This window comes from Brachyhypopomus gauderio, chromosome 15 (assembly GCF_052324685.1).
Source record: "Brachyhypopomus gauderio isolate BG-103 chromosome 15, BGAUD_0.2, whole genome shotgun sequence".
Taxonomy (NCBI): domain Eukaryota; kingdom Metazoa; phylum Chordata; class Actinopteri; order Gymnotiformes; family Hypopomidae; genus Brachyhypopomus; species Brachyhypopomus gauderio.
The window spans coordinates 14,699,556-14,721,836 of record NC_135225.1 but is presented as its reverse complement, the minus strand read 5'-3'; the positions used below and the strand labels follow the sequence as shown (position 1 = coordinate 14,721,836).

Sequence of the window (22,281 nt, the reverse complement as noted above, 5' to 3'; positions counted from 1 at the left end):
ATTGATTGATTGTGTGTGTGAGAGAGGGATACAAACCATGCACACATGCATTGAAGTGATAACCTGGTTTAATACACGTAGATTTAACACTCGCGTGTAACTACAGAAGAACCACGAACAGAGTTGTGCTCTGTTGTAGATGTCTGGTCCTCCGTGTACTCCTTGTAGCTGGTGGAGATGTGAACGTCAGACCAGGGATCCTCTTGAGTGTCTGAGCATTTTGCCTCATTTCATGCACACACTCAATCCAGTGCATGCATGTGCGTGTATGTGTGAACGTGTTTGTGTGTGATGTTCTTCAGGAAAGCAACACCTTCAATACTTTCAACCTTCTTTAGGAAAGCTTTCACTTTTCAACCTAGCGTCTCACACACACGCACAGTAGTGTAGATGTAGCTACCTCAAAAACCTCCTCTCTCACACACACACAGTAGTGTAGATGTAGCTACCTCAAAAACCTCCTCTCTCACACACACAGTAGTGTAGATGTAGCTACCTCAAAAACCTCCTCTCACACACACACAGTAGTGTAGATGTAGCTACCTCAAAAACCTCCTCTCCTCTCACACACGCACAGTAGTGTAGATGTAGCTACCTCAAAAACCTCCTCACACACACACACAGTCGTGTAGATGTAGCTACCTCAAAAACCTCCTCACACACACACACACACACACAGTAGTGTAGATGTAGCTACCTCAAAAACCTCCTCACACACACAGTAGTGTAGATGTAGCTACCTCAAAAACCTCCTCACACACACACAGTAGTGTAGATTTAGCTACCTCAAAAACCTCCTCTCACACACACACACACACAGTAGTGTAGATGTAGCTACCTCAAAAACCTCCTCACACACGCACAGTAGTGTAGATGTAGCTACCTCAAAAACCTCCTCTCTCACACACACAGTAGTGTAGATGTAGCTACCTCAAAAACCTCCTCACACACAGACACAGTAGTGTAGATGTAGCTACCTCAAAAACCTCCTCTCACACACACACACACAGTAGTGTAGATGTAGCTACCTCAAAAACCTCCTCACACACACACACACAGTAGTATAGATGTAGCTACCTCAAAAACCGCCTCTCACACACACACACACACGCACAGTAGTGTAGATGTAGCTACCTCAAAAACCTCCTCTCTCACACACACACAGTAGTGTAGATGTAGCTACCTCAAAAACCTCCTCACACACACACACACACACACACACACACACAGTAGTGTAGATGTAGCTACCTCAAAAACCTCCTCTCACACACACACACGCACAGTAGTGTAGATTTAGCTACCTCAAAAACCTCCTCTCACACACACACACGCACAGTAGTGTAGATGTAGCTACCTCAAAAACCTCCTCTCACACACACACATGCACAGTAGTGTAGATGTAGCTACCTCAAAAACCTCCTCTCTCTCACACACACACACACACAGTAGTGTAGATGTAGCTACCTCAAAAACCTCCTCTCACACACACACACAGTCATGTAGATGTAGCTACCTCAAAAACCTCCTCACACACACACACACACACACACAGTAGTGTAGATGTAGCTACCTCAAAAACCTCCTCACACACACACACAGTAGTGTAGATGTAGCTACCTCAAAAACCTCCTCACACACACAGTAGTGTAGATTTAGCTACCTCAAAAACCTCCTCTCACACACACACACACACACACACAGTAGTGTAGATGTAGCTACTTCAAAAACCTCTTCACACACGCACAGTAGTGTAGATGTAGCTACCTCAAAAACCTCCTCTCTCACACACACAGTAGTGTAGATGTAGCTACCTCAAAAACCTCCTCACACACACAGACACAGTAGTGTAGATGTAGCTACCTCAAAAACCTCCTCTCACACACACACACACACACAGTAGTGTAGACGTAGCTACCTCAAAAACCTCACACACACACACACAGTAGTGTAGATGTAGCTACCTCAAAAACCTCCTCTCACACACACACGCACAGTAGTGTAGATGTAGCTACCTCAAAAACCTCCTCTCTCACACACACACAGTAGTGTAGATGTAGCTACCTCAAAAACCTCCTCACACACACACACACACAGTAGTGTAGATGTAGCTACCTCAAAAACCTCCTCACACACACACACGCACAGTAGTGTAGATGTAGCTACCTCAAAAACCTCCTCTCACATACACACATGCACAGTAGTGTAGATGTAGCTACCTCAAAAACCTCCTCACACACACACACACACACACACACACACACACAGTAGTGTAGATGTAGCTACCTCAAAAACCTCCTCTCATACACACACACACACACACACACAGTAGTGTAGATGTAGCTACCTCAAAAACCTCCTCTCATACACACACACACACACACACACACACACACACACACACACACAGTAGTGTAGATGTAGCTACCTCAAAAACCTACTCTCACACACACACACACAGTAGTGTAGATGTAGCTACCTCAAAAACCTCCTCTCACACACACACACACACACACACAGTAGTGTAGATGTAGCTACCTCAAAAACCTCCTCTCTCACACACACGCAGTCATGTAGATGTAGCTACCTCAAAAACCTCCTCTCTCTCACACACACACACACACACAGTAGTGTAGATGTAGCTACCTCAAAAACCTCCTCTCACACACACACACACGCACAGTCGTGTAGATGTAGCTACCTCAAAAACCTACTCTCACACACACACACACAGTAGTGTAGATGTAGCTACCTCAAAAACCTCCTCTCACACACACACACACACACACACACACACACAGTAGTGTAGATGTAGCTACCTCAAAAACCTCCTCTCACACACACGCAGTCATGTAGATGTAGCTACCTCAAAAACCTCCTCTCTCTCACACACACACACACACACACACAGTAGTGTAGATGTAGCTACCTCAAAAACCTCCTCTCACACACACACACGCACAGTCGTGTAGATGTAGCTACCTCAAAAACCTCCTCTCACACACACACACGCACAGTCGTGTAGATGTAGCTACCTCAAAAACCTCCTCTCACACACACACACACAGTCGTGTAGATGTGGCTACCTCAAAAACCTCCTCTCCTCTCTCACACATGCACAGTAGTGTAGATGTAGCTACCTCAAAAACCTCCTCTCTCTCACACACACACAGTAGTGTAGATGTAGCTACCTCAAAAACCTCCTCTCACACACACACACAGTCATGTAGATGTAGCTACCTCAAAAACCTCCTCACACACACACACACACACACACAGTAGTGTAGATGTAGCTACCTCAAAAACCTCCTCACACACACACAGTAGTGTAGATGTAGCTACCTCAAAAACCTCCTCACACACACAGTAGTGTAGATTTAGCTACCTCAAAAACCTCCTCTCACACACACACACACACACACAGTAGTGTAGATGTAGCTACTTCAAAAACCTCTTCACACACGCACAGTAGTGTAGATGTAGCTACCTCAAAAACCTCCTCTCTCACACACACAGTAGTGTAGATGTAGCTACCTCAAAAACCTCCTCACACACACAGACACAGTAGTGTAGATGTAGCTACCTCAAAAACCTCCTCTCACACACACACACACACACAGTAGTGTAGACGTAGCTACCTCAAAAACCTCACACACACACACACAGTAGTGTAGATGTAGCTACCTCAAAAACCTCCTCTCACACACACACGCACAGTAGTGTAGATGTAGCTACCTCAAAAACCTCCTCTCTCACACACACACAGTAGTGTAGATGTAGCTACCTCAAAAACCTCCTCACACACACACACACACAGTAGTGTAGATGTAGCTACCTCAAAAACCTCCTCTCACACACACACACGCACAGTAGTGTAGATGTAGCTACCTCAAAAACCTCCTCTCACATACACACATGCACAGTAGTGTAGATGTAGCTACCTCAAAAACCTCCTCACACACACACACACACACACACACACAGTAGTGTAGATGTAGCTACCTCAAAAACCTCCTCTCATACACACACACACACACACACACACACACAGTAGTGTAGATGTAGCTACCTCAAAAACCTACTCTCACACACACACACACAGTAGTGTAGATGTAGCTACCTCAAAAACCTCCTCTCACACACACACACACACACACACACAGTAGTGTAGATGTAGCTACCTCAAAAACCTCCTCTCTCACACACACGCAGTCATGTAGATGTAGCTACCTCAAAAACCTCCTCTCTCTCACACACACACACACACACAGTAGTGTAGATGTAGCTACCTCAAAAACCTCCTCTCACACACACACACACGCACAGTCGTGTAGATGTAGCTACCTCAAAAACCTACTCTCACACACACAGTAGTGTAGATGTAGCTACCTCAAAAACCTCCTCTCACACACACACACACACACACACACACAGTAGTGTAGATGTAGCTACCTCAAAAACCTCCTCTCTCACACACACGCAGTCATGTAGATGTAGCTACCTCAAAAACCTCCTCTCTCTCACACACACACACACACACACAGTAGTGTAGATGTAGCTACCTCAAAAACCTCCTCTCACACACACACACGCACAGTCGTGTAGATGTAGCTACCTCAAAAACCTCCTCTCACACACACACACGCACAGTCGTGTAGATGTAGCTACCTCAAAAACCTCCTCTCACACACACACACACAGTCGTGTAGATGTGGCTACCTCAAAAACCTCCTCTCCTCTCTCACACACACACAGTAGTGTAGATGTAGCTACCTCAAAAACCTCCTCTCACACACACACACACGCACAGTCGTGTAGATGTGGCTACCTCAAAAACCTCCTCTCACACACACAGTCGTGTAGATGTAGCTACCTCAAAAACCTCCTCTCCTCTCACACACACACAGTAGTGTAGATGTAGCTACCTCAAAAACCTCCTCTCACACACACACACACACGCACAGTCGTGTAGATGTAGCTACCTCAAAAACCTCCTCTCACACACACGCACGTCCTCTTATTTAATAGACTTACTACGGCACATAAATACCTTTTGTCACACTCATGTTCACCCCAGTTACTGTGACCACACACACACACACACACACAGAGTACTGGGATTATTTTGGATTTTTGGCACCTGACCCAAAGCCCTGCCTCTTTCTGCGGTGTGAACAGGCAGGTGTGTAATGTGTGTGTAGTAATCTGCAGCTGTAAACCGGGTTATATGCCATGTTCTGCGTTTGAGAAGGACGTGGATTAGGGAGGGATGAGCCCTGCTGGGTGAGGAGAGACGGTCTCACACCTGCGCCCACTCCGCTGCACGCCAACATACGCACCATCTCTGCTCCACCCACCTCTGTAGCATGTGAAGATGTGCACCATCTCTGCTCCATCCACCTCTGTAGCATGTGAAGATGTGCACCATCTCTGCTCCACCCACCTCTGTAGCATGTGAAGATGTGCACCATCTCTGCTCCACCCACCTCTGTAGCACGTGAAGATGTGCACCATCTCTGCTCCACCCACCCACGCTGCTGACATCACCACTCTGATGGCTGGGACTGCACCCAGGATGTGCTGGTTAAGAGTTTTTGTTGGTGTGTGCGCATGTGCCTTGGAGTGGCTGAGGAGGTTAGTTCTAATGGGTTGTGTGTGTGTGTGTGTGTGTGTGTGTGTGTGTGTGTGTGTGTGTGAGAGAGAGAGAGAGAGAGAGAGAGAGAGAGAGAGAGAGAGAGAGAGAGAGAGAGAGAAGGGAAATGACAAGGGAACTTGCATGTGTCATGCTGATACTGGTAAATTAGTGCTAAGGTTTTCTTTATGTACAGTTATTCCTTCCAAGGCCTTGGCTGGGTCTCTTCATCACCCTGCACGTGTTTTGTGGGAGTGTTCATCAGAGAAGCTTCAACAGGTCACAGTTGTACCTCCTACATTACTGCTAGTGAACTGCACTGTACCAGGGTGCAGAAATACATGGTGAAGATACAGTATGGTGTACAGTACGATATAATGGAAAGAGACCTCCTTAATGTCCTCTGCCTGGTCTGCCATCTTCCAAAATACTGTAGGTAAAGAAACTGTAAAAATCCATATTCAAAGGCCACCAATGGTGTCAGCCATGGTGAAAGCCTGTAGCTACAGGAATTATGCAAGGGTCCATCAGTTTTGTGCAATGACGGCACATGTCTGTTTGCTTGCGTGTCTGTTGCGTGCGTGTCTGTTGTGTGCGTGTCTGTTGCGTGCGTGTCTGTTGCGTGCGTGTCTGTTGCGTGCATGTGTTGTGTGTCTGTTGCGTGCGTGTCTGTTGCGTGCGTGTCTGTTGTGTGCATGTGTTGTATGTCTGTTGTGTGCGTGTCTTGTGTACGTGTCTGTTGCGTGCTGTTGTGTCTGTTATATAACAGCATGTGTCAGAATGGGTATAAGAAAATACTCTGTTTGCTAGTACTGCTGCTGTGATGGGGTTGGAGCTCACGTTTATTTAGGTTGAATGCATGTACCATTACACTCTGTGTGTGTGTGTGTGTGTGTGTGTGTGTGTGTGTGTGTGTGTGTGTGTGTGTGTGTGTGTGTGTGTGTGTGTGTGGGAGGAGAGGTAGAGTGTGGTTTTAATGGCCCTGACTGCAGTTGTGTTGTCTGTCACTGGTCACATGGTCTGAACTCTGGGAAATGGCGTGTGAAATCCAGCCTGCTCTTTACAGGAAACACCATCAGTGTCACCGAGACACCCCTGCCCTGCCCATCACAGCAGAAACCTAACACAAAACTGTCCATTAAAAGGTGTCAGTCGCAACCAGATAGCATCCACATACAAGCACAGGATCACTGCCTATGTGTGTGTATGTGTGTGTGTGTGTGTGTGTGTGTGTGTGAGATGTGGAGGTGATAATTTTCCCCCTTCTGTCCTGGACGAGTGTTGTGATGGTGTAATAGGAGAGTCCATTGTGTTGATGTTGCCCACAGATGTTCTACACACTGGTTTATTCCCTTAAAAAGTCCCACATCCGACTGCTGATATACTGCAGGTGGTTCAAGTGTCTGACCGCAACAAATAAACCCTGTGTCCTTTATGAAGCTGCTTTTCTGTACACATGTCCATATACGTGTGTGTGTGTGTGTGTGTGTGTGTGTGTGTGTGTGTGTGTGTGTGTGTGTGTGTGTGTGTGTGTGTGTGTGTGTGTGTGTGAGCAGAAGCAGGCCTGTGAGTTGGTGAAGTTACAGCAGCAGGTAACTCTGTTAGAGGTGGAGTTGGAGCAGTGGAGGAAGCCACGCCCCCCCACCCAGGAACACCACCCCCCTGCAACCCCTCCTGCCCCTGACTCCAACCACCCCAGCCTCAAAATACTGGAGGAAGACATCAAACAGCTCACCAGCAGGCTGAAGGTAAGGTGAAGGTGTGGGTGGGTGTTTGGTGGGTGGGTGTGCATGTAGGTGGGTGTGTGCCTGCAGGAGTGTGTGGGTGAACACCCATACTATCACAGACAAAGCACAGCAAGGAGGGCTTTGGTCAGGTCTTGGTACCGTTTGAGTGAACCCCCTCCCTGTCTGTCTCTCCCTGTCTGTCTGTCTCTCCCTGTCTGTCTGTCTCTCCCTGTCTGTCTCAACCCTTTCTAGAGTGCCAGTGTGGAGGGGAGCAGGCAGAGTGCTGTGATCAAGGACCTGCGGGCTGAGCTGCACAACAGGGACCATCGCCTCAAAGAACTGCAGGACAAGTAGAGCCTTCCTCTCTCTCTCGCTCTCTCCCTCTCTCTCCCTCTCCCTCTCTCCCTCCCTCTCTCTCTCTCTCTCCCTCTCCCTCTCTCTCTCTCCCTCTCTCTCTCTCTCTCTCTCCCTGACTGAGGACAAGCACGTCTTTTTTTTCCTTGTGTCTGATCTGTGAAGCAGCATACACACACACACGTCTTGTTCAAGTCTTGTTTATTTTGAAGGTGATGTTTAGCTTCATGTATCTAATGTATCAGTATGTATCAGTAATGTATCAGTAGTTACTGCACCACTAAGGTGATATTATTTGCCCCTATGTGTGCACAGGCGAGTGGTATATGAAGCGTGTACAGGAGTGAGTGGTGTGGTCCAGGGTAAAATGATCTGAGTGTGTGGGATGTGAATGATGTGTGTTTGGGGGTACATGGTCTATGGAGTGTGTACAGAAGTGTGTTCCACAGTGTGTGTGTGTGTGTGTGTGTCATCTTGCTCTTTCTCTCTTTATTTGGGTTCAAACCAACCAGAGCGCTACATGTTCAGTGTAGTGTTCAGACTGCTGTACAGTACTGCTGATCCAGGCCACCCCTGTCCCCTCCTTTAATATTCACTTCAGATACAAAATAATAATTGTGTGTGTGTGTTGAGGTGCCCTCTCCCCCCTACACCCGTCATAGTGAAGCATGTCTGTTTCCTGGTCTGAGAGAGAAACGTGTCTAGACACTGTAAAAAATGCATCTGCTTTCTGCCATTGGGGCTTGTGGTGTGCCTGGGAAAGTGAAATGAACAGACCTGGAGTGAATTTCAAAGCACGCTGCCACGTCGTCAGTCGATACAGGGAACTGAGGCCTGTGCCTTATTTATAGCTGCCCGGCTTTCATGTGTAGTCTGGTGCCTTTCTGCTTTATGCATCTTTAATCCACTTTTGTTTTTGCACTGCATGGCAAAGATGCACAAGCTACACAAACACTTACAGCATCATTAACACGCAAAACGCACAACACAGACACACGTGCAAAGCATCGTGCTGATGAAGGGCAGGCAGGTACCCAATACACACACACACACACACACACACACACACACACACACACACACACACACACACACACACACACACACACACACAGAGTATATCCCAAAGCTCCCTCATCCACCCTCAGATCACACTGAGCATACTACTCATTCTGTTTTATCTGCTCTTTTTTTTCTTTTTCAAATTGAGAGTTCCTCTAAAACAAATGTTATAACGCTAATAGTCATTAGCTCTCCTGAGAGAGTGGGGAGAGAGGGATGAACACAGGGAAGGGGGGAGAGGTGAAGTGAGAGTGAGGAGAGAGGGATGGACACAGGGAAGGGGGGAGAGGTGAAGTGAGAGTGAGGAGAGAGGGGTGGACACAGGGAAGGGGGGAGAGGTGAAGTGAGAGTGGGGAGAGAGGGATGAACACAGGGAAGGGGGGAGAGGTGAAGTGAGAGTGAGGAGAGAGGGATGGACACAGGGAAGGGGGGAGAGGTGAAGTGAGAGTGAGGAGAGAGGGATGAACACAGGGAAGGGGGGAGAGGTGAAGTGAGAGTGAGGAGAGAGGGATGAACACAGGGAAGGGGAGAGAGGTGAAGTGAGAGTGAGGAGAGAGGGATGGACACAGGGAAGGGGGGAGAGGTGAAGTGAGAGTGGGGAGAGAGGGATGGACACAGGGAAGGGGGGAGAGGTGAAGTGAGAGTGAGGAGAGAGGGATGAACACAGGGAAGGGGGGAGAGGTGAAGTGAGAGTGGGGAGAGAGGGATGAACACAGGGAAGGGGGGAGAGGTGAAGTGAGAGTGGGGAGAGAGGGATGGACACAGGGAAGGGGGGAGAGGTGAAGTGAGAGTGGGGAGAGAGGGATGGACACAGGGAAGGGGGGAGAGGTGAAGTGAGAGTGAGGAGAGAGGGATGGACACAGGGAAGGGGGGAGAGGTGAAGTGAGAGTGAGGAGAGAGGGATGAACACAGGGAAGGGGGGAGAGGTGAAGTGAGAGTGGGGAGAGAGGGATGAACACAGGGAAGGGGGGAGAGGTGAAGTGAGAGTGGGGAGAGAGGGATGAACACAGGGAAGGGGGGAGAGGTGAAGTGAGAGTGAGGAGAGAGGGATGAACACAGGGAAGGGGGGAGAGGTGAAGTGAGAGTGGGGAGAGAGGGATGAACACAGGGAAGGGGGGAGAGGTGAAGTGAGAGTGAGGAGAGAGGGATGGACACAGGGAAGGGGGGAGAGGTGAAGTGAGAGTGAGGAGCCGGGAGGTGCGTGGCACTAAGTCAACAGTAGGAGCTGTGTGTTGCACCAGGGTCAATATGGCCGTGCTCATTACTGCTGCTGTGTGTGAGCTGCTGCGGGTCCTCGGGACACGAGCTCTCATTTCAGTTAATGTCACTCCAATAAGAAGACTCGCATTTATTCAGCCAGTTTGCTCTTGGCTGTCTCCATGGGAGGCCAGGACATTTACTTAAAGAAGGCACTTACTCCTCATTACAGCAGACCTGTATGGTATACAAAGACCATCCACACACACACGCACACACACACACACACACACAAACACACACACACACACATTCACTCAACACAACCCACCTCCTTAAAAAGTGCTCTTACAAATGTTCATCTTCACCCATGACCTCAAAACACACACACACACACATACATGCATTGACCCACCTCCACAAAAACACCCACACATGCTCAACGTGATCCACCACTTCAAACACACCCACACACTATTTCCTGGTCCGTTTGTGTGTGTGCTCAGGGTCAGTCACACTGAGAGGGACGTAGTGATGAAGAGGCAGCTGGTGGTGGACCTGCGTAATCGTCTGAAGGTCCTGCAGGACTCTGAGCACAGCCATCGTTCTCTCACCGATGACCTCGAGAAGAAGGTCTGCTCCCTCTTCTAGAGGACGACCCCACGCTGACCTTACACTCTGCCCTTCATTAAGCTTAAAGCTCACTATCCTAAAGTCCAGTGCTCTACAACTTCAGGCCTCACGCTGTCCCAAAAGTCTGCATAAGTTACATAAGTTACAACTTGAAGTCTTAAACATTTACCTTCTGTAGAGTAAAAAAAGATCTTCTCTGTTATCGCTGAAGTACTTTTATTTTGAAGGTGAACCTAGGGTTCAAACCACTTCAAAAGAAGAATGAGTAAAATTAACAGATTATTTATTTAGTTATTTACTTTCTTTACAAAGTGTAATTAAAAACAGCCGAGTGATTAAAGGACAGAACTGATAGGAACTGTGGTGACCTGGCAGTCTTTACAGTGGGTCTGTGCTTCTTTCTGCCTCTACTGTTGACTTCCTGATCGGTGTTAGGTGAAGAGTTTGGCGGAGGAGGCTGCTAATCGAAAGGCCTTTATTGACTCTCTGAAAAGGAGGCTGAGTGTAGCAACAGAGGAGAAGAATCAGCATGAATCAACCTGCAAGAAACTCCAAGAGGACCTGCAGAAAAAAGTAAGACCTGGTCATGTATGCCCAATAGACAACAGTACAGAGAGGGCTCATGTGTATTCACATGCACCTTTATACTCTCAACACATTTCAACATTAGTTATTAACATGGATTATTTCATTTAGTGGAAGCCTTCATTTACACCACTCACTGTGCAGAATGTGGGGTACTATGTTTGGTAAATATTGGAACCCGTTTACACATAAAATATTACTTGGCATACATATCACCCTGTATCTACCTTTAGATACAAAATATGCATCTTTAGATTCAATATATGTATCTTAAGACAGTCTTTGCAAATTTGTCTTATTGTTATTTTTGTTAGATTGTTGTATGTTGTAATTAACTCAAGATTAACAAATTTCACAGTGAAAAAGCTGTTCATTATGTAAATACTGTTAGAAAGGTTGAGTATTTTTGTGTTTACATGTGTGAGCACTTACATGTACGTGTGTGTGTGTGTGTGTGTGTGTGAGGATGAGAAACTGGGAGCCCTGCAGGCACGACTGGGTGAGTGTGAGAGGTCGCGGGTGGAGGAGGAACAGGCAGCGTGTGCACAGGTGCAGGTTCTGACCCAGCAGAGCTCAGACGCCCTGCAGGCACTACAGAACAAACTCAGCTTGGTACAGGCCCAAGAACAGCAGCTTCGCTCCCTCACACAGGTAACGCACAGCAGATGCACCAGTGCTCTGCATGTACAGCTAACACACGCAGTACTGTACCTGTACAGCTAACACACGCAGTACTGTACCTGTACAGCTAACACACGCAGTACTGTGCCTGTACAGCTAACACACGCAGTACTGTACCTGTACAGATAACACACGCAGTACTGTACCTGTACAGCTAACACACTAGCAGTGCTATACCTGTACAGCTAACACACGCAGTACTGTACCTGTACAGCTAACACACTAGCAGTGCTATACCTGTACAGCTAACACACTAGCAGTGCTATACCTGTACAGCTAACACACTAGCAGTGCTATACCTGTACAGCTAACACACTAGCAGTGCTATACCTGTACAGCTAACACACGCAGTACTGTACCTGTACAGCTAACACACGCAGTACTGTACCTGTACAGCTAACACACGCAGTACTGTACCTGTACAGATAACACACGCAGTACTGTACCTGTACAGCTAGCAAAACAAACTAGCAGGGCTATACTTTGTATTTGACACTGTATTCAGGTGAAAAACTGTATTAACTTAGTATTAAGTCCATTATTTTCTACATTAGTCATTGTGGTCCTTTTGTGCGTGTTGTGCTCTGAAGTGTGTGTGTGTGTGTGTGTGTGTGTGTGTGTGTGTGTCTGTCCGTCTGTCAGAAGGTGTGGGGGGGTGGCAGTCCCAATGCACTGCAGTCCTTGTGTAATTCACTCTCCTCTGAAGCCTAATCTACATCAATTTTAACTATTTATGGCAGACACAGCATGAAACACACGAGACAGAACAACAGTGCAGGGACCAGGTCAGAATTCACTACTGTGTTGTTATAGACCCAGCATCGTACGTGTTTATATGCATATAATGAATGTGTGTGGGGGTGTTTTATATAGTATCTTATTGTTAAGGTCTATCATTAGTCTCATATGATTATTTATGTTTATGTATCTACACACACACACACACACACTTTCCTGCATTCTCTCCGGAGCCTGTCCATTCCAAGGTCAGCTTTTCAAAAGGCTTAAGGGGGAATGATACAGGAGATTATTGCAGCGATCAATAAGCTCAAAATGAAGCAAAGAGGAGTTTTCTTTATTGACTTTCTCATGTACAGTGGCAGCTTTAAGCTTTGTCTCGCTATTTTACGGCCGCTAGCGTTTAGTGATCTCCTCCGTAACCTTCCACTTCTGCTACTCCCAGCACTGCCTTTATGCTCTGATCTGAGATCAGTGTCCCCATGCACAAACCCTGATCCAGTCTGTTATTAAACAAAGCATAAAGCAGACCTCAGATCAGCTGAAAAGAGGGACGCATATTAACACCCTTCTGCTCCATGCTACTCTCAATTATTTAGCCTCTCGGTGCCGTGATGGAAGACACTGTGAAAGGCAGATAAATAAATAAAAACTAGCATTTTACAGCAGCTCATGCCCGTCTCCCTGATGTGTAATTCTGCTCCAGATCCACGTGCAAGCCTTGGGGAGGGGGGGTGCTCTGGCACGCTGGGGCTCTCGCACAGACCTTCTCTCTCAGCCGTGTTCCGCTCCGCAAAGCCCCAGGTGGCAGCCGTGGCAGCCCGAGTGCAAGGAGGCGCTGGGCGCTTGAGGCGGGCGGAGAAGACCCAGCTCTCTCCCATCCTGCTGCTCTCACCCCTGCAGGCGCTGGCTGTGGAGGTGGCCCGGGATGTGCAGGAGACCAGGGAGCAGGTGAAGAGGAGGAAGAAGGAGAAGAAGAAGGACAGGACCATGAGCACCGTGTCCAAGAGGTCTATGAGGAAGGCTACCTCCATCGCCGCGTCTATTCTCAACCTGACTGAAGTTGACCTTGCCAACATGCTCGACACAGACGAGGTTGGTAGTAATAGTAGTAGTAGTGGTGGTAGGAGTAGTGGTGGTGGTGGTGGTAGGCTAGTGGTGGTTGTAGTAGTAGTAGCAGTACTGCTGGTAGTAGTAGTACTGGTGGTGGTAGTAGTAGTAGTGGTGGTGGTAGTAGTATTACTGGTGGTGATGGTAGTAGTAGTAGTGGTGGTTGTAGTAGTGGTACTGGTGGTAGTAGTAGTAGTAGTGGTGGTAGTAGTAGTATTAGTGGTGGTGATAGTAGTAGTATTAGTGGTGGTGATAGTAGTAGTAGTGGTACTGGTGGTAGTAGTAGTGGTGGTGGTGGTGATAGTAGTAGTGGTGGTTGGAGTAGTAGTAGTGGTGGTGGTGGTGATAGTAGTAGTGGTGGTAGTAGTGGTGGTTGGAGTAGTAGTAGTGGTGGTAGGAGTAGTAGTAGTGGTGGTAGGAGTAGTAGTACTGGTGGGAGTAGTGGTGGTAGTAGTGGTAGTGGTGGTGGTTGGAGTAGTAGTACTAGTGGTAGTAGTGGTAGTGGTGGTGGTTGGAGTAGTAGTACTGGTGGGAGTGGTGGTGGTAATAGTGGTGGTTGGAGTAGTAGTACTGGTGGTGGTGGTAGTAGTGGTGGTTGGAGGAGTAGTAGTACTGGTGGGAGTGGTGGTGGTAGTAGTGGTGGTAGGAGTAGTAGTACTGGAGGGAGTGGTAGTAGTAGTAGTGGTAGTGGTGGTGGTAGTAGTGGTGGTGGTGGTGGGAGTGGTAGTAGTAGTAGTGGTAGTGGTGGTGGTTGGAGGAGTAGTAGTGGTGGTAGGAGTAGTAGTACTGGTGGGAGTAGTGGTGGTAGTAGTGGTGGTTGGAGTAGTAGTACTGGTGGTGGTGGTGGTAGTAGTGGTGGTTGGAGGAGTAGTAGTACTGGTGGTGGTGGTAGTAGTGGTGGTTGGAGGAGTAGTAGTACTGGTGGGAGTGGTGGTGGTAGTAGTGGTGGTAGGAGTAGTAGTACTGGTGGGAGTGGTAGTAGTAGTAGTGGTAGTGGTGGTGGTAGTAGTGGTAGTGGTGGTGGGAGTGGTAGTAGTAGTAGTGGTAGTGGTGGTGGTTGGAGGAGTAGTAGTGGTGGTAGGAGTAGTAGTACTGGTGGGAGTAGTGGTAGTAGTAGTGGTAGTGGTGGTGGTTGGAGTAGTAGTACTGGTGGGAGTAGTGGTAGTAGTAGTGGTAGTGGTGGTGGTTGGAGTAGTAGTACTGGTGGGAGTGGTGGTGGTAGTAGTGGTGGTTGGAGTAGTAGTAGTAGTGGTGGTAGGAGTAGTAGTACTGGTGGGAGTAGTGGTAGTAGTAGTGGTGGTTGGAGTAGTAGTACTGGTGGGAGTGGTGGTGGTAGTAGTAGTACTGGTGGTGGTGAAAGTAGTAGTGTAGCTGTTAGTCGTGGTAGTAACTCTATGTTCATACTTGTACACATGTACACCCTGTACTCTCGACCCTCCTGACCTCATCAGTCATTCATATGCACTGACATCAATTAATCGGCTTAATATCCACATCCTCACACACTTTACACATAGACCCCTACTGCACATGTCATCACACATGCTCCACACACCTCTGTTACTCTACATCCTTTATAAGGGGTGTGTGTGTGTGTGTGTGTGTGTGTGTGTGTGTGTGTGTGTGTGTGTGTGTGTGTGTGTGTGTGTGTGTGTGCTGCAGGAGGAAGTGTGTGGTGAAGGGGCAGATCAAGACTGGATGGATCAAGTCACACAGCTCCTACAGCAGCAGGTGTGGCGTTCACCTTCAGCCACTACACACACACACTCCAGATAACACACTTAACAGATTTAATAATTTTAAATCTTAAATGTGTTGCTGTCCTAAGAACACAGCCTTGGCCTTGGTATTCAAGTCTGAAACTGGAATCCCATCCGTTCCTGGGTTCTGTTATGGCCTGTAGTTAATTAAATGATGAACACACCTGGTGGCTCTTTGTCCTCACCCCTGACTGGAGAACCTGGACCTGCACCATCAGACCCACACCGTCAGGCCCACACCGTCAGACCCACACCATCAGGCCCGCACCGTCAGGCCCACACCGTCAGGCCCACACCATCAGACCCACACCATCAGGCCCACACCATCAGACCCACACCATCAGACCCACACCATCAGACCCGCACCATCAGACCCACACCATCAGACCTACACCATCAGACCCGCACCATCAGACCTGCACCATCAGACCCACACCGTCAGGCCCACACCGTCAGGCCCGCACCGTCAGGCCCGCACCGTCAGGCCCGCACCGTCAGGCCCGCACCGTCAGACCCGCACCGTCAGACCCGCACCGTCAGGCCCACACCATCAGACCTACACCATCAGAACAGCACTGTTACACACAGCCGGCTGTTATAGAGGAACCAGACGTCTTGCAGCAGGCGCAGTTCCTCTACATTAACAATGTTTAAGCATTCAGAGTTTATCAGATGCTTCAGGAGGAGCAGCCGGCTAAGGAGGATGCATCCTGTCTTACATCAAATCCCTCAGACTACAAAAGACCACAGGGATGGTTTACTGTCTCTCCCCCTGCCAATCAGAGCGATGCTAGCCAATCATGTGCTGTTAGATGGCGTATATAGGGCGGGACTCTCCTGCTGCTGCTGTCTGCTGTCATTAGGGAGCAAATTGGGCAACAAACAGACTAATTTCATTGCATCATGTTGTTAATGAAGCCGTAGCTGAAAATGCCCAGAGCAGCACTGACTGGCCAGAGTGGATGAGCAGAAGTCAGCCTTACTCTTTGTGTAGGAATCTGACTACTGTTCTTACCGTTAAACCAGTGTCTCTGCTCGCACACCGAGCCCCTGGTTTTACTCCCCCCTCCATGAGATGGTGACATGTTTCAGCTGTTTCTGCCTCACAACCATCACCATCGTCAGGGCATTGTTTTCTAGCTCAGTTGGTAGCTAACTGGTTAGTTGTGTGTGTTGGTGTGTCTGTGTCTGTTGGCAGTATGTAAACATGGATCTTCAGGCTGATTCATGCCCTCTAGTCTGTTGCCATCACACTAGTGGCTTTGACCTTTGACCAGTACCGAACCTGCAGCCAATCCAAATGTTTCTGTTTGACACCTCAGGGACTGCTGCCTGCACCCTTTTGAGTTTCCTTCTTTCTCTCTTCTTCCCTTGCTTCCCGGATCTCTCTTTCTCTCCGTTCTTCCTTTCCTTCTCTCTCCCTACCCCCCCCCCCCCTCCCTCACTGGGAGACCCTGAGGCAGCTTGTTAATGGTGAGTAGAGTATTGATCTGACTGGCTTGTCAATGCTGAGAGAATGAGCAAGGGTTCACCAGAGACTCTTTCCACGGGCTGCTATCGACACACACACACACACACACACACACACACACACACACACACACACTCACACACAAACACACACTGGTATCGATGTTTCCTCAGTCTAGCCCATGCAGTCGCTTGCCCGATGACAAGCCAGAGACCAGCGTCGGTTCCCACGGGAACCCGCCAACACCGCCACACTGACCCTCGCGCTAGTTTTTCTCTCCTTTCAAGTCAGTCGTCTTCTCTCTGTTTTTCCCCTCCCTCTGTCTCTCTCCCTCTCTCTTTCTCTTAATAAACTCCCGGCCCTGGGGAGGCCTCTGAAGCTAGCCCGTGATGCAGGATCAAGGCGAGGTTGTTGGCAGAGGAGATTTCTGTGGGAAAGATTAGAGAGAGGAAGCGGTGTGTGTCAATACTGCCTGCCTGCGTGTGTTCCTGCTAGCGCCATCGCCTGGTTGGCCTTGGGACTGCAGCAGTGAATGCACCAGAGGCCACAGAAGCTTCAGGGGGGAAGAGAAAATGGTGTGTGTGTGTGTGTGTGTGTGTGGATGTGTGCGAATGTGCCTGTATCTGTTTTCCTGTCTGTCTCCCTGTCCATCTCTCTTGTGTGGGTCTGTCCATCGTCTGTCTCTGTGTGGCTGTCTTAGCTGAAGACTGTCGTAGACAGGGGTCTGATGACTGACCAGTCCGCTGTGTGTGTCTGTCCCATTTCCAGTGGAACATTGAATTTAATTGAATACAAACACGGCAGACTAAGACCACTTCAGGAGCCGTTACACCGTTATGCCTAGTAATGGTCTGACTCGCCGTTCTGTTTTAAAGCACTTTGAACCGATTCAGAGTGAATGCACTGAAATCCATGTCCATGACCCCTAATGAAGAAGCCATGGGCGACCTTGGCAGGGGGAATCTCCATGAGACGCAGGAGGAAGAAACCTTATGAGAAGCCAAGACTGAAACGGGGGAAAGCGTCCTTCTCTGGCCAACACCGGATCCTGACTAGAAGATCACAGCATACATGACACTGGAGTCGTACAAGAGATAAAGGAAATCACCAACTGGACCTGTACAAGATCAAAACCAGGTTGCGGATTCACGTGGTGAGAAATCAGGACATTTTAAAGGGAGCAGCCTGAGGCGCTTGAGGGCAAGGTTCTGCGCGGACGTGCACGAGCAGTGTTCCTGGGTAACCACGTCTTCCTCGTGTCCGGCCGTGAGGCGTCCCTCTCGTCATTCTGTCCCTGTCGCACTGCAGAGCTGCGTTCTCCATCCTGCCACACAGCTGCCCAGGCCTGAGCACTCCCAGCGGCCCCTGCACACAGCCCCCCAGGCTCGGCCTGCGCCTGCTCCCTGCTCCTCCCAGCAGCCCCTGCACACAGCCCCCCAGGCTCGGCCTGCGTCTGCTCCCTGCTCCTCCCGGCAGCCCCTGCACACAGCCCCCCAGGCTCGGCCTGCGTCTGCTCCCTGCTCCTCCCGGCAGCCCCTGCACACAGCCCCCCAGGCTCGGCCTGCGTCTGCTCCCTGCTCCTCCTGGCACCTCTAACTGTAGCCTGGTAATTGCAGGAGTTTATTTATGGTGGGTTAAGTATTACCTGGAGGTGAATGAGAGCGTGGCTGTTCTGAACGTGTGGGGAGACTGTGCTAGCACCGGTGAACATCACTCACCTCTCACATTCATTCCACACAATAACGTGCAACGTTTCCCCTGTTCTCCTGCTACTTTCCCTTCGTTATGACTCCTACAACACTTGTATAGCATCAAGATTTAAGAGTTACATTTTGGCAAAATCTGGATTTATGCTCCAGGTCCACTGTGGGCCCTTAATTGAAGTGTTTTGTTATTTGTTGTTTGTTTTTTTTTTTTTTTTGTTATGTAGACGGTTGCTGACAAGTGTGATCAAGGGTGATGTGTGTGGATGTCTATGCAGTGTGGTGTGTGTGTCCAGTACATTTGATGTGTGTTTGTCCATTACCTGTGTGTGTGTGTGTCTAATACCAGTATGATGTGTGTGTGTGTCCAGTACCAGTGTGTGTTTGTCCAGTATCTGTTTGTGTGTTAGATTACAAGTTACTATATTAGTTACATTCAGCAGCTGCCGACGACAAAATTAATTTTTAACAGTAACAATGTATCTCTTGACATTTAAACAATGTATCTCCTGACATTACGTTTGTGTTGCTGCGTGGTATTACACGTGAGTTACATGGTATTACACGTGAGTTACATGGTATTACACGTGAGTTACATGGTATTACACGCAAGTCCTGAAAGCGTGACTTAATAAGCGTTACTCCCCTAGACACAAGAAAAAAAAATTTTACTAAGAAAAATTACAAAAATAGTAACAATAGTAACTTGGATAAGTAACTTTAATCTGATTACTGGATTGGAAATAGTAACTTGTTAGATGATTTATTACTGGAAAAAACGGTCAGATTGTTACTGACATCACCGGTCCAGTATCAGTGTGATGTGCGTGTGTCCAGTACCGATGTGTATGTGTGGTGTGTGGTACCAGTGTGATGTGCGTGTGTCCAGTACCTATGTGTATGTGTGTTCAGTACCAGTGTAGTGTGTGTGGTGTGTGGTACCAGTGTGATGTGCGTGTGTCCAGTACCAATGTGATGTGTATGTGTGTTCAGTACCTGTGTGGTGTGTGGTACCAGTGTGATGTGCGTGTGTCCAGTACCAATGTGATGTGTATGTGTGTTCAGTACCAGTGTAGTGTGTGTGGTGTGTGGTACCAGTGTGATGTTCGTGTGTCCAGTACCAATGTGATGTGTATGTGTGTTCAATACCAATGTAGTGTGTGTGTGGTACCAGTGTGATGTGTATGTGTGTTCAGTACCAGTGTGATGTGCGTGTGTCCAGTACCAATGTGATGTGTGTGTGTTCAGTACCAATGTAGTGTATGTGGTACCAATGTGATGTGTATGTGTGTCCAGTACCAATGTGATGTGTATGTGTGTCCAGTACCAGTGTAGTGTGTGTGTGTGTGGTACAAGTGTGATGTGCGTGTGTCCAGTACCAATGTGATGTGAATGTGTGTTCAGTACCAGTGTAGTGTGTGTGGTACCAATGCGATGTGTATGTGTGTTCAGTACCAATGTAGTGTGTGTGGTACCAGTGTGATGTGCGTGTGTCCAGTACCAATGTAATGTGTATGTGTGTTCAGTACCAGTGTAGTGTGTATGTGTGTTCAGTACCAGTGTAGTGTGTGTGGTACCAATGCGATGTGTATGTGTGTTCAGTACCAATGTAGTGTGTGTGGTGTGTGGTACCAGTGTGATGTGCGTGTGTCCAGTACCAATGTGATGTGTATGTGTGTTCAGTACCAGTGTGGTGTGTGGTACCAGTGTGATGTGCGTGTGTCCAGTACCAGTGTGATGTGTATGTGTGTTCAGTACCAGTGTAGTGTGTGTGGTGTGTGGTACCAGTGTGATGTGCGTGTGTCCAGTACCAATGTGATGTGTATGTGTGTTCAGTACCAGTGTGGTGTGTGGTACCAGTGTGATGTGCGTGTGTCCAGTACCAGTGTGATGTGTATGTGTGTTCAGTACCAGTGTAGTGTGTGTGGTACCAGTGTGGTATTTAGCAGTGCAGAGCAACGCTGGCAGTGTGACTGGGAGAAGTGCCACTAATTAAGCCTCGTTTAATGATTATGGTAATTACAGCAGCGACACTATTGAAACACTGCTGCTCTGTGCTGCTGCCACATTACCTCCCACAGGAGAGGGGAAAAACTCCCTCAGAGCACACTACAAGTGTGTGTGTGTGTGTGTGTGTGTGTGTGTGTGTGTGTGTGTGTGTGTGTGTGTGTGTGTGCGCGCACGTCTGTGTACCGAAGGCATTTCTCTACTAATTATAAACCCTCAAATGCTGAGCTAAGGAACATTAGAAACTGAAGAGACAGCTCCCTGAACATTAGAAACTGAGCACATAGCTCTCTGAACATTAGAATCTGAAGAGTGGGGTATTTAAACATTAGAATCTGAACACAGAGTGCTTTCTGAACATTAGAATCTGAAGAGTGAGCTCTGAACATTATGCTGTGGTGCACCCAGAGGCGAGACTTTCTGAAGCCCCTCCCCCAGACTCACTGCAGGACCGCTACTGGTTCATCCTGAGTGGGAGGAGTATGAGGGTCCTGCCCACTCTCCTCCATGTGCTCTCTCTATGTAGGTCAGAACTAAGACCTGATGCTACAAACAACACATTAAAAAAGAGAGAGGGAAAGAGTTTTTTTATTATTATTACACTTGTCTGTGGTCCCAGGTGTCCAATTCCCTTTTATATGGGTCCCCACTGGCAGGCACGAGGCTGGAGAGCACACGGCCCTGGGGGGGTAATTACAGGCTGAGAAGAATAGACCGGTGCTCCCCATCCTTTACCTGGGCCTCCTGTTTCTGTGACACATTCATTATCTCGTAATCACATGCAGACATGAGGAGGTTTTTGGTGCTCTGTGTTGTTGTTTGTTTATATTCCTCCCGTTTGATAACTTTGATTTCAAAACAAAAGTGTGAAGATCAAAGATCAGAAAGCTTTTTAATTCTCCTGTGATCAGGGAAAGTAGTGATGAGTTTGGCTTTTTTTTCTTCCATACCCCTGTTCTGTGTGTGTGTGTGAGAGAGAGAGAGAGAGAGAGAGAGAGAGAAAGTCTCTGGCATTGTGCACCTAATAGTTGGGGACAGATATTTATCCCAAAAAAAACAATGGTTCCCTCATGGGCTGTTGTGCCATTTCCTGGTGGACTGTTGTGCCATTTCCTGGTGGGCTGTTGTGCCATTTCCTGGTGGGCTGTTGTACTGTTTCCTGGTGGGCTGTTGTACTGTTTCCTGGTGGGCTGTTGTACTGTTTCCTGGTGGGCTGTTGTACTGTTTCCTGGTGGGCTGTTGGCCGTCTCGCCATGCTATATGATGGATTGTGACAGTATCCCGCAGAAGCAGAGTGAACCTGGGCTCCCACAGGGACGGAGTCCTCCTTCCCCACTGCACACGTCACTTCTCTCCCACTAAATGTGCTAATCCCTCCCCTCACTCTTCCACCCCTCACCCAAATTGGACCCTTGAATACTCCTAAGGCCCAGAACAAAAGCACCCTGATCGATCCATTCAGCAAAGGTGTGTGTGTGTGTGTGCGTGAGTGTGTGCGCGCGCGTGTGTGTGTGTGTGTGTGTGTGTGGTGGGGGGGGGGGGGGGGGGGGGGGTCCCCAGTGGAGGAAGAGGCTCAGAGAACACAGTGGCTGTGCCTACAGACTTGCCCCAGGCTCTGTAATAC

At 48.4% G+C, this 22,281-nt stretch overlaps 1 protein-coding gene across 6 annotated transcripts in view; it reads left to right on the top strand.

The window, feature by feature from the left end:
• Nucleotides 1-22,281, top strand: part of cntln (centlein, centrosomal protein) — a 104,543-nt gene that overhangs the window by 80,842 nt on the left and 1,420 nt on the right. For all 6 annotated transcript variants that reach the window (XM_076973813.1, XM_076973812.1, XM_076973810.1 and 3 more), the window contains 7 exons: nucleotides 7,186-7,377; nucleotides 7,609-7,706; nucleotides 10,476-10,602; nucleotides 11,038-11,175; nucleotides 11,653-11,838; nucleotides 13,510-13,701; nucleotides 15,379-15,447. In XM_076973813.1, coding sequence (XP_076829928.1) covers nucleotides 7,186-7,377; nucleotides 7,609-7,706; nucleotides 10,476-10,602; nucleotides 11,038-11,175; nucleotides 11,653-11,838; nucleotides 13,510-13,701; nucleotides 15,379-15,447 — 1,002 coding nt within the window. The remainder of the gene's footprint in view (nucleotides 1-7,185; nucleotides 7,378-7,608; nucleotides 7,707-10,475; nucleotides 10,603-11,037; nucleotides 11,176-11,652; nucleotides 11,839-13,509; nucleotides 13,702-15,378; nucleotides 15,448-22,281) is intronic.